The following is a 12,855-nucleotide window of genomic DNA, read 5'->3' on the forward strand; positions in this document are numbered from 1 at the left end:
GATGATTATTGGGGATAATTCTGTATAATTTCTGAAACTGAAAATGAACATTTATTTCACAAGTTCAACAAATAACATAGTTGTGTAAACTTGAAGCTCTGTATAGCTTTATATGCTTCATAAGAAAAACCAGTGAACCATCAACTACAAGTAGAACATAAGTCTTCCACAGAGCATTGACAACAGCCAAAGAAGAAGTGTAAAAAGATCAGATGAGTCGTGAAGACAAAAACTATTATCAACAAATGTTCACAAAATAGTTTAATAAGATTACACAATATGGCATTGTCTTTGAGAATTGTCAATTATGAATGATGTCACAGTAAACAAAAAAACCTCTTTAAGAATAATTTTTGTTGGAAATTAATTGAAATATTGTTCTGATGAAGCTTCTGCAACTGAGGCAAAACTAGTCAACAGAATAAAGCCAACACCCACTTACTGATAACACATGAGTATGTTATGATTAATATCCTCCTCATACATACTATTTAGTTTCATAAGATTTAACATGTACATATACTTTGCAAGAAAATCCATCTTATTTAAGTCACTGTACATACTTTCCACTGATCCATACAGGTCTCCTTATGCCACAGTAAAATATGAATACTTTATTCTCAAATTTAATGCATTCTGTTTCTTTGCTAAGATTTCCTTGTGTTACATATGGTAAGTTCACATGAACTATGGTATAAGATAGTATGACCCAATATATCAGTACTTTTTTAATCATTAATCTTAATAATTCCTATTGAAATGTAAATAGAGGTGTCAAATACAGGTCAAAGAATAACTGGTTAGTTTCTGTCGGATATTTCTAGAATGTTCTAGAATCTAGTAGAAGTCTAAAATCGATTAAAAATTCCCTTAGTCTACGTATGGCGGAGAGAGAAAATTGAAATTTTATGTCGAAAAGTTTTTTTTACGTATAACATTACTAAACTTTGATACTTAAAGCAATTTTTGTTCATTAGGTCTAATTACTGTCCAGTCTTGAATAAGGCACAAGGCTTGTGTAACGTACAGAAAATGTACCACGACATTAATTTCATAATTCGAAAGCAGTCTCTGAATAATCCTATCCCTCTTTTCTATGAATGCATTGTTTCTTCGATTTAAACTTCTAATTAGTTCTATAAAATCGTAGAATTACCTTCAATTTCTCTCTGGTTCCTAGTCCTGTGTCTAAACACGTTTTCACTGATCGACTGACAGTGGCATGTGGTTTCACGCCGCTTGTAAACAACAATGGCGTCGTAGATACAGTTGATCGGAAGCTCTCGGAAAGTTACCATTCATTTACCTTGTGGAACGTTATATCGGAACATTCTTTATTTTTCATTTGATAAGCCAAAGGGGTTCGAAGCTCAGGGGGAACATATTTTTCTTCTTCCTTTAAGAATCGATTTGCGCTTGACATGTTTTCTGTTCTATTAACAGAAAATGACATTACACATTTATTTAGTATCGTATAGATGTGGGGTGCTAGTTTGTTGGTCATTTACATACATCTCTATTTGTTGATCAATAGAACAAGAACACACACTAAAAATAGCCAAGTCAAGTGATTCAGATCATTAAAATTAGAAAGGTATATCCTATATCTACATTGTCCCAAAATTATGTTTTTATCTACATTGTCCCAAAATGGTGTCTATATCTACATTGTCCCAAATGGTATAACATCTACACTGTTCAGGAATATTATCTATATCTACACTATCCCTGTATGGTGTCACATCTACACTGTTCCAGAATGGTGTCTATATCTACACTGTCCCAGAATGATGTCTATATCTACACTGTCCCAGAATGGTGTCTATTTCTACACTGTTCCAGAATGGAGTCTATATCTACATTGTCTCAGAATGGTGTCTATATCTACACTGTTCCAGAATGGTGTCTATTTCTACACTGTTCCAGAATGGAGTCTATATCTACACTGTTCCAGAATGGTGTCTATTTCTACACTGTTCCAGAATGGTGTCTATTTCTACACTGTTCCAGAATGGAGTCTATATCTACATTGTCTCAGAATGGTGTCTATATCTACACTGTTCTAGAATGGTGTCTATTTCTACACTGTTCCAGAATGGAGTCTATATCTACACTGTTCCAGAATGGTGTCTATTTCTACACTGTTCCAGAATGGTGTCTATTTCTACATTGTTCCAGAATGGAGTCTATATCTACATTGTCTCAGAATGGTGTCTATATCTACACTGTTCCAGAATGGTGTCTATTTCTACACTGTTCCAGAATGGTGTCTATTTCTACATTGTTCCAGAATGGAGTCTATATCTACACTGTTCCAGAATGGTGTCTATTTCTACACTGTTCCAGAATGGTGTCTATTTCTATATTGTTCCAGAATGGAGTCTATATCTACATTGTCTCAGAATGGTGTCTATATCTACACTGTTCCAGAATGGTGTCTATTTCTACACTGTTCCAGAATGGTGTCTATTTCTACACTGTTCCAGAATGGTGTCTATTTCTACATTGTTCCAGAATGGAGTCTATATCTACATTGTCTCAGAATGGTGTCTATTTCTACATTGTTCCAGAATGGTGTCTATTTCTACATTGTCCCAAAATGGTGTCTATATCTACACTGTTCCAGAATGGAGTCTATATCTACACTGTTCCAGAATGGTGTCTATTTCTACACTGTTCCAGAATGGTGTCTATTTCTACACTGTTCCAGAATGGTGTCTATTTCTACACTGTTCCAGAATGGAGTCTATATCTACATTGTCTCAGAATGGTGTCTATATCTACACTGTTCTAGAATGGTGTCTATTTCTACACTGTTCCAGAATGGAGTCTATATCTACACTGTTCCAGAATGGTGTCTATTTCTACACTGTTCCAGAATGGTGTCTATTTCTACACTCTTCCAGAATGGTGTCTATTTCTACATTGTTCCAGAATGGAGTCTATATCTACATTGTCTCAGAATGGTGTCTATATCTACACTGTTCCAGAATGGTGTCTATTTCTACACTGTTCCAGAATGGTGTCTATTTCTACACTGTTCCAGAATGGTGTCTATTTCTACATTGTTCCAGAATGGAGTCTATATCTACATTGTCTCAGAATGGTGTCTATATCTACACTGTTCCAGAATGGTGTCTATTTCTACATTGTCCCAAAATGGTGTCTATTTCTACATTGTTCCAGAATGGAGTCTATTTCTACACTGTTCCAGAATGGTGTCTATATCTACATTGTCCCAAATGGTATAACATCTACACTGTTCAGGAATATTATCTATATCTACACTATCCCTGTATGGTGTCACATCTACACTGTTCCAGAATGGCGTTTATATCTAAACCATCAGAGAATGGTGTTGATATCAACACTGTCCTGGAATGGTGTCCCTACGTTGTCTCAAAATCGTATTTATGTTTTTACTGTCCTTCAATACTGTCCATACACTGCATCAGGGTGGTGTCTTCATGTACGCTGTTCCAGAATCTTATCTTTATCTACACTCTTCCAAAATAGTGTCCCACAACAGTGTTTTCATTTACACTGTCCTATAATGGTATCCATATCTACACTGTCTCCAGCTGATGTCTGTGATATTGTCTCCCATAGCTGTTATCATCTAATGTCTCTAATTGGTGTCTTCATGTTTTGTCTATAATAAATGCCTACATCTATTCTGCCTCCAAAAGGAGAATTCATCTATTGTCTCTAATATACCTTCATCTATTATCTCCAATAGAAATCTTCATCTATTAACTCCAACACAAGCATACAGTACTGTCCTCAATGAATGCCTAAATCTATTGTCCCCAGAGGAGATCTTCATCCATTGTCTCAAATGTGTACTTACATCTACTGTCTCCAAGGCATGTTTACATCTTTTATCTCCAATGGGTAGCTACAGCTATTTTCTTCATTGGCTTCTTAAATATATGGTCTCCAGTGAGTTCTTATGTCCATTGCCTTCCATGAATACCTACATCTATTGTCGCCTATGGAAACCTAAATCATTTTGTCTCCAATGGATACCCATATTAAATGGATGGCAATTTGTCGTATAACTGACCTGTTGCATCATGTCATATGTCCACGTCATAAACATCATAAGACACACACATAATAACACTATTGGGATGTCATTAATAGGTCATATCATGATGACATCACATGATTGCCTCAGTAGTGAACATTGTACAGATGGTATCAAATAAGTCTGACTCAAAGGTAAGTTGATTTGTATTACAATGATAGATATAATCTTACACTTGTGCCATTGTAATATAGAATTTATCAAAATTATCAAATATGTTGATATGTCACTTGAGGCTTGTGGCCATGGTACAGTGAAGCATTTCACTATTTTCTTACTAATTACGCTTTTTCACCATTTTTTGCCTTATCACCCTGATTCAATCATACGAACACACAAATAATGTGTTAAAATTATGTGTTTAAATGAATTAATGGAAATAATAAGAAAACATATTGGTGAAAAAAAGTTAATTTGTAAGGAAATAGTGAAATGCTAGTAAAGTGAACCCCTCTGTCCCGTTCTAAATTTCCCCAACGTTTTTGTTTTGTTTTATTATGTTTGAAGGGACTTCACTTTACCATGATGAAATGAACTGCAGTTCACTTTACCATTGCCTTCAATTTATCATACTACACCTGTTTAATAAATTCCCTATTCATCAGCATTTGTGAAAGGATGTCTCCAATAGATGCTTTAATCTATAGGTCTCCAATGGATACCTACATCTTTTGTTCCTAATTGGTGTCTTCCTCGCCAATGGTCATTTATATCTATTAGCTCCAATGGATACCTACATCTATTGTCCTTGACAGATACCTACATCTATTGTCCAGGACAGATACTTACATCTATTGTCCAGGACAGATACCTACATCTATTGTCCAGGACAGATACCTACATCTAATGTCCTTGACAGATACCTACATCTATTGTCCAGGACAGATACCTACATCTATTGTCCTTGACAGATACCTACATCTATTGTCCAGGACAGATACTTACATCTATTGTCCAGGACAGATACCTACATCTATTGTCCAGGACAGATACCTACATCTATTGTCCTTGACAGATACCTACATCTATTGTCCAGGACAGATACCTACATCTATTGTCCTTGACAGATACCTACATCTATTGTCCAGGACAGATACCTACATCTATTGTCCAGGACAGATACCTACATCTATTGTCCAGGACAGATACCTACATCTATTGTCCTCGACAGATACCTACATCTATTGTCCTTGACAGATACCTACATCTATTGTCCAGGACAGATACCTACATCTATTGTCCTTGACAGATACCTACATCTATTGTCCAGGACAGATACCTACATCTATTGTCCAGGACAGATACCTACATCTATTGTCCTTGACAGATACCTACATCTATTGTCCAGGACAGATACCTACATCTATTGTCCAGGACAGATACCTACATCTATTGTCCTTGACAGATACCTACATCTATTGTCTCCAATGGATACCTACATCTATTGTCCTTGACAGATACCTATATCTATTGAACTTGACAGATACCTACATCTATTGTCTCCAATGGATACCTACATCTATTGTCCTTGACAGATACCTACATCTATTGTCCAGGACAGATACCTACATCTATTGTCCTTGACAGATACCTACATCTATTGTCCAGGACAGATACCTACATCTATTGTCCTTGACAGATACCTACATCTATTGTCTCCAATGGATACCTACATCTATTGTCCTTGACAGATACCTACATCTATTGTCCAGGACAGATACCTACATCTATTGTCCAGGACAGATACCTACATCTATTGTCCAGGACAGATACCTACATCTATTGTCCTTGACAGATACCTACATCTATTGTCCAGGACAGATACCTACATCTATTGTCCTTGACAGATACCTACATCTATTGTCCAGGACAGATACCTACATCTATTGTCCAGGACAGATACCTACATCTATTGTCCAGGACAGATACCTACATCTATTGTCCTCGACAGATACCTACATCTATTGTCCTTGACAGATACCTACATCTATTGTCCAGGACAGATACCTACATCTATTGTCCTTGACAGATACCTACATCTATTGTCCAGGACAGATACCTACATCTATTGTCCAGGACAGATACCTACATCTATTGTCCTTGACAGATACCTACATCTATTGTCTCCAATGGATACCTACATCTATTGTCCTTGACAGATACCTATATCTATTGAACTTGACAGATACCTACATCTATTGTCTCCAATGGATACCTACATCTATTGTCCTTGACAGATACCTACATCTATTGTCCAGGACAGATACCTACATCTATTGTCCTTGACAGATACCTACATCTATTGTCCAGGACAGATACCTACATCTATTGTCCTTGACAGATACCTACATCTATTGTCTCCAATGGATACCTACATCTATTGTCCTTGACAGATACCTACATCTATTGTCCAGGACAGATACCTACATCTATTGTCCTTGACAGATACCTACATCTATTGTCTCCAATGGATACCTACATCTATTGAACTTGACAGATACCTACATCTATTGTCTCCAATGGATACCTACATCTATTGTCCTTGACAGATACTTACATCTATTGTCCTCGGCAGATACCTACATCTATTGTCCTTGACAGATACATACATCTATGCCTACATTTATTGTTGGCAATGGGTGTCTGCATCTATTGTCTCTGATGTTGTATGCCTACATCTATTGTCTCTGATGTTGTATGCCTACATCTATTGTCTCCAATGTAAATGTCTACATCTATTGTCTTCAATATTGTATGGCTTCATCTATTGTCTCCAATGTACACATACATTTATTGTCTCCAATGTACACATACATCTATTGTCTCCAATGTTGTATGCCTACATCTATTGTCTACAAATGGTGTCTACATCTATTACCTCCAATGTTGTATGCCTACATTTATTGTCTACAATGGGTGTCTACATCTATTGTCTTCAATGTTGTATGCCTACATTTGTTGTCTACCAATGTCTGCCTTACTTCTACTGTGCCTGTGATCAATGTCTGTTGTATCTATAGTTGGTAACATACATATTCTGATGCTATCGAGCTAAAGAGGTCTCTGTAGCCGAGTGGTATATTGCGGCTAGTATTTTACCAGGGTTACACTTACAATATATTTCATCATACAGACTTTGAGTCTTTGATAAAGACATCTAACACACCAAACTTAAACATGTGATCCCAGAGATCTCATTGTTTTCACCATTATTTGATCTCTATTCGTTCATCAAAAGTTTAATCTTTTTCCTTCTCTCTCTTCTTCCCTCTGTTTTTAGCTCCTAATTAAATGAAATTTACAAATTCCTTATATGAAATAGTGATAATAATTTTTAACTGTAGAATCCAAGATGAGCCAAGGTATACAGAGTACAAGACTGTAATGAAATCACAGGACTTTTAGGCTGCAGTCTAGTTTTATGTATGCAGAAGTGAAAAGTAGTGTGATGAGGTGGTGATGAGCTTATAATGAAAACTGGTTGAATTATCTATAAACAATCAGTAAGTATTGAAATAATTCAAACAGATTTTCTTTGTATCCAAAATGCCACATCCTCATTTTGTGATAATAACAAATATGTTTACTGCTACTGTTTGTCTCTATGTTTTCTGTTTGTGTTCTTATAATATGTTAATCTGTACAGTATATTGACTTTATAAGTCACAGCCCTCTTCATAATAACACAGAAGACATCTAGTCATGAAGACTCACCTCAGTAAGGGAGGTAATACAGTGATAGATTTAACAAAGAAAAGTCACAAGCTTGCATTTGTATAATATCAAATTTATTAATCTACCTATTTAATATTAATTGTCAGCAAATTCATATATAAATCATGCCATTTAAGTCATGGACTTAAATTTTGGAGAATTATGCTCAACATACAGAAAGATATTTCTTTATCCACTTCAACAATAGGATAAAGATTGGCATAATGTTGTAAAATGTTCACATCACATAGGTCAGTGATATTATACATTGTAGATTGTAACAACTCTTAATTGTTACCAGTGTGCTAGCTTGATTTAACATATCAAATTCATGCTTTAAATGGAATGTTTTGTTTCATAACATCACACCTGGATAACATTCATTACATACCTAATGTTACCATGGAATATGATCACACGATAACACATTGGAAAGAATTGCACACATTTATAACACTTGTATACCAGAAAATACCTGGAATGTATTCAAAAAAGATTCTCTATAACTATTGATTCCAATAATCATCTAACGACATTTATAACATATATGAATGCCATATGAAATAAGCACTACCTTCTACACTATGTATGTAAATTAAAAACTAGAAAAATAGAATTTGTATATAATATATATATATAAAGTATACATACAAACAAGAATTTTTTGATGATTGTCCTCTCCCTTCTTACATTACCAAACAAGTAATATTATATATCAATCAAATCAGGTTAAAAATTTTAATAAATGATTTCATCCAACTTCTCTATCAAAATTTTTACTATGTAATATTGAAAAACGATGACATTTATTTCCCCAAAATTTATGATTGTCATGACGAATAACAAAAAATCAAATATTTCATCCTTACAAAACATCAACTCTACTTTGAGAGTGAACATCACATGGAATGTAGATAAGAATGTTTTTTTATTTACATAATGTATAATATACATCTTGAGGCCAAACCGCTAACCAACACATGATTATGATAGCTGCCTTTTTCATGATGCTGCTTTTAACATGCAAAAACTATCCTATCGATAAAGAGCATCATGTGGGATTATCGAAAACAGTTTAACGATAGAAATTAGAAAGGGGACAAAAGGCCTCACTGTTTCTTCTTGAGTGTATGTTATAGGATATTAAGATGATAAACAGTATAATATGGTTTAGTAAAAGGGAGAGGGGGTATGTCTAGGGAGGTATGAATATGTTTATGTTCTTTAAAGTATAATTTTGATTTGAAAAACAACCATCAACAAATAACTAAACTGTACTCTATAAAATTCTAACTTTTGTCAAAATAAAGACTTTCATTTCATCATTCTATGACTTTAAACACAATGTATTGTACTCTGGTATCTCTAGATAAGACAGCACTATACCAGTCACGAGAATTCAATATCAATAACTCTTTGGTAAATTTCAATGTACATGATGCCAGGAATGATTGATATATATTATCAAAAACTATTTGATAAAACATCAACCCTTTCATGAGTCAATCTACATTCAATTCAAATAAAAATATCTTCTGGACAATATTTATCAGTAGTCTGATAAATGATAGCTGGCTATGAGTGAGCATTAACGATGAAATGTAGACGATCCTAATCTCATGATGACAACATTTCCTATACTTCTAACAGACACCTAAACATCTCGCTTAAAACTAGAGCGGGATCCTTCAGTCTCATAGTAGGCCAGTTGTGGTGTAAATTGGTACTGTGGTGTAGGAGCTCTGTAGAAACCATCATCCACGGCGCTGCAAAAATCAAACAAAACTTTTAAATATCCTATCTTTTTTCCTCTTTTTTTTTCTCCTAATTAAGATAAAGCATATAGTTCATTCAAAAATTAATGTAATGCACCGATTCAGTTAAAGAATTAGATAATCAATAGTTTCATTAAAAAAAAAATAGAAAAAAACATTGTTTTCATAGAGAAACAAATTGTTTCTGTAAAAGATGATTTCTCAATAGCATATCTCAGTTAAAAGAAAAATTACAATAACAAATGTATTTTCATGAAAAAATTAATGGCAATCAAGGTTTTTAGAAAGAGTTTTAAAACATATTATCACTGTGAATATTATTATTTTTTCACTTTTATCTTAAACAGCGTATCTCAAATATCTAATTATTTTCAATTTTTATTATCTTGATCGTCATGGTAAATTTTAACATTTGCTATCTTTTGTGGATGGAGAGGTAACTTACATCATCTCCTGTCTGGGCAGAATCATCGGTGCAGGATTTCTAAAAAAAAACATTGATATTGTTATAAATAATTTGGCAAATGAAGTTTGAAACATAAAGAGTGAGTTGCTGTAGAACATACATTTCACTGTGTATATATGTAGGTACAAGAAAATCACAGTCCAAATGTCTTTATCAGTGACCTTGTAGAAAAGAGTTAAGGGGTTAAAAACTTACATGAATTGCATTTGTCTTGGTTTCTCAACGATGACTCTCTGTCTTTCAAGGGCTTCCTCTCGACAAACACCTACAGGTTAAAATATAAAGGACAAATGTTGACAAATGCTAAGGTCAAATGTTAATATTTACCAAGGTCTAATGTTGACGTACACTTAGGTCAAATGTTAACAAGTACAAAGGTCAATGTTACCATGTATTAAGGTTAAATGCTAACACAAAAATGTAAATCTGGGATGTCTGTTGAAGGTGACCACATAGTCATTAAATGACACATTTATATCTTTTACTGGTTGTGTTATAAGAACTTCTATTCTATTGACAGCACCAACTCGAAAAAAAATGTTCCCGATACAATATTGGATAAGTTCTGTGGGATGGATGACGCTTACCTCTGGTAACACAGCAGCAGACAATAATGATGACGATGAGAATCAGGACGAGAGCAGAAATGACGATAGCAATGATCAGGCCAGTACTGATAGCCTCCACACTAGGTTGAACAGTTGTGGTCACGTCACCTGTGATGAAACAAAGTATAAATATACTACGAAAGCAATCTAGAGAAAACTTCTTTCAAGCTCATGAAATTATGACATTTTGAAAATGCATTGTTTAAAACTCAAAGACGAATTCATCAAGTATTAAGAAGGTACTTAGAATAATTAGTGGTTTTAATGAATCAAAGGAAAACACTTACCACTGTACTAGTTTTGATTTTTTAAATTCAAATTATAAGGCAAACAAGTTATATTATTAAACATAAAACTTTTGACAAGTACCTGACGACACAGTGTAGGTGATTGCGGATGACTCCCCAATGGTGTTGGTAGCATAACACGTATACACGCCATAGCTGTTGGAATCTGTTGCAATAACTCGGTAGACAAGGCTGTTGGCATCAGCGATGCTGTTTCCATCTTTCTGCCACCTGTAGGACTGCACAGCTGGGTTAGCCACAGTGTTACATTCAAGATCCCTCTGGGCGTTCAGACTCAATACTACAGCTGCCTGGGCAGCAGTTACAGTGCTGATAGGCTTATCTGTAAAACACAAACATACAGATACCATATAGTGCAAGGTCATCTTCAAAATCAGCTAGATGTTCTGACTGACCATTTTCATGAGATGAACAGGAACAGGGGTAATATGATCATGTGACACTTACATTGTACATCCAGATTGAACCTTGCTGTCTGTGAACCTTGACTGTTGGTGGCAGTACATGTGTAGGTGCTGTCATGACCACGGTCGATGTTTTCAATGCTAAGCATTTTGCCTACAGACACAACCTGGTTGGTATTGTCCTTGACCCACTGGAAGGTGGCAGCAGGGTTGGCATCTGTAATACACTCGGAAGTTGCTGACTGTCCTTCTCTGGTTGTGAGAGATGTGGGGTTCACCACTGTGTTCCTTGGAGCATCTATAAATATAAAACAAAGTAATATGTGTGGGAAAGCTTAAACATATTGTATTTATGCATATGATGATTTCAGTCATCAAAGTTATAAAAGTTCCTAAGTGAAACAAGAAAATATCTGTAAGACATGAATATCCCCCCACTCATGTGTATATAAGCATTATTGCTTGAAGTTAGACAGAATGTGATCTTTGACCCATTAACCCTGACTGATCACCACCTTAATAATTAGGTGTAGATCTAGATGTTATGATACTATGTGGTACATATGAACAACATCTGTTGAGAGGTCCTGAAGATATGACAATGATCTGAAATTGACTGCAATGCAACAGGACATGTAAGGACCGGATGGGACAGGATGCACACATGGGTAACACTATATACCATCAACCCTCCCTTCATCAAATGGCGGGGTCATAAACGGATAATGTATTGTCCCAAATTTATTGTTTTGTATTAGGGATGCAGACTTCATCAGTTTTATTGATATTCATTGTGGGTATAACCATGCGACTTACAGGCGACAATAAGAGAGGTGAGACCACTCTGCCCTGTGCCAACAGTGTTGACAGCGTTACATCGGTAGCTTCCCTCGTCACTCATGTCCAGGTTGTTGATGATCAGGGATGGGGATCCTGGGGTGGAGCCATCATACTTGTTGCTACTGGTACTGATAGTTGAAGACACGCCATCCACAATTTTGGTCCAATATACAGAGGTAGCAGCTGGAGAGGCATCCACGATACACGCGAGTGTGGCACTGGTGTCAACGTCAACAGTGTAGGCCGAAACCGTCACACGCACAGAAGGAGTAGCTATTCAAAACAAAACCATATACAATACATTGTATAACATGATCAAATATTTTGTAAATAATCAAATATGAAATCTTAAACAAATACTAGATCCATACTAAACAAATTTACTGCAATCCTTAAAAATTAGAATAACATGTTTAAAAACTCTTTCTTATGGACTAATGAGATTTTTCCAATTTTGAAAATAAAACGAAATAACTACAGATAACAGTTATGGGCAGCAAGAGCTGTTTTAACACCAGATCTATAAATAGTTGTAACCATTGCAAACATTTAAATTTCATACAATCGCAGGTAAACAATATAATCATCAATCCCCGCCCATGTGTGGAAATATTGTGAAATAATAAATTCAATCATTTTTCTTGGGGATT

General features: G+C 35.2%; 1 protein-coding gene across 1 annotated transcript in view; it reads right to left on the reverse strand.

The window, feature by feature from the left end:
• Nucleotides 1-9,252: 9,252 nt before the first annotated feature.
• The window catches only part of LOC132548388 (hemicentin-1-like), a 62,083-nt gene continuing 58,480 nt past the window's right edge, over nt 9,253-12,855 (reverse strand). Inside the window, exons 34-40 of the mRNA XM_060212252.1 lie at nt 12,182-12,478; nt 11,409-11,663; nt 11,023-11,283; nt 10,633-10,761; nt 10,241-10,310; nt 10,025-10,063; nt 9,253-9,570 (exon numbers count right to left, since the gene is read on the reverse strand). Coding sequence (XP_060068235.1) covers nt 9,459-9,570; nt 10,025-10,063; nt 10,241-10,310; nt 10,633-10,761; nt 11,023-11,283; nt 11,409-11,663; nt 12,182-12,478 — 1,163 coding nt within the window. The 3' untranslated portion in view covers nt 9,253-9,458. The remainder of the gene's footprint in view (nt 9,571-10,024; nt 10,064-10,240; nt 10,311-10,632; nt 10,762-11,022; nt 11,284-11,408; nt 11,664-12,181; nt 12,479-12,855) is intronic.

Source organism: Ylistrum balloti, unplaced genomic scaffold (genome assembly GCF_031769215.1).
Source record: "Ylistrum balloti isolate Yb309-2 unplaced genomic scaffold, AGI_CSIRO_Ybal_v1 Utg370010, whole genome shotgun sequence".
Lineage (NCBI taxonomy): Eukaryota > Metazoa > Mollusca > Bivalvia > Pectinida > Pectinidae > Ylistrum > Ylistrum balloti.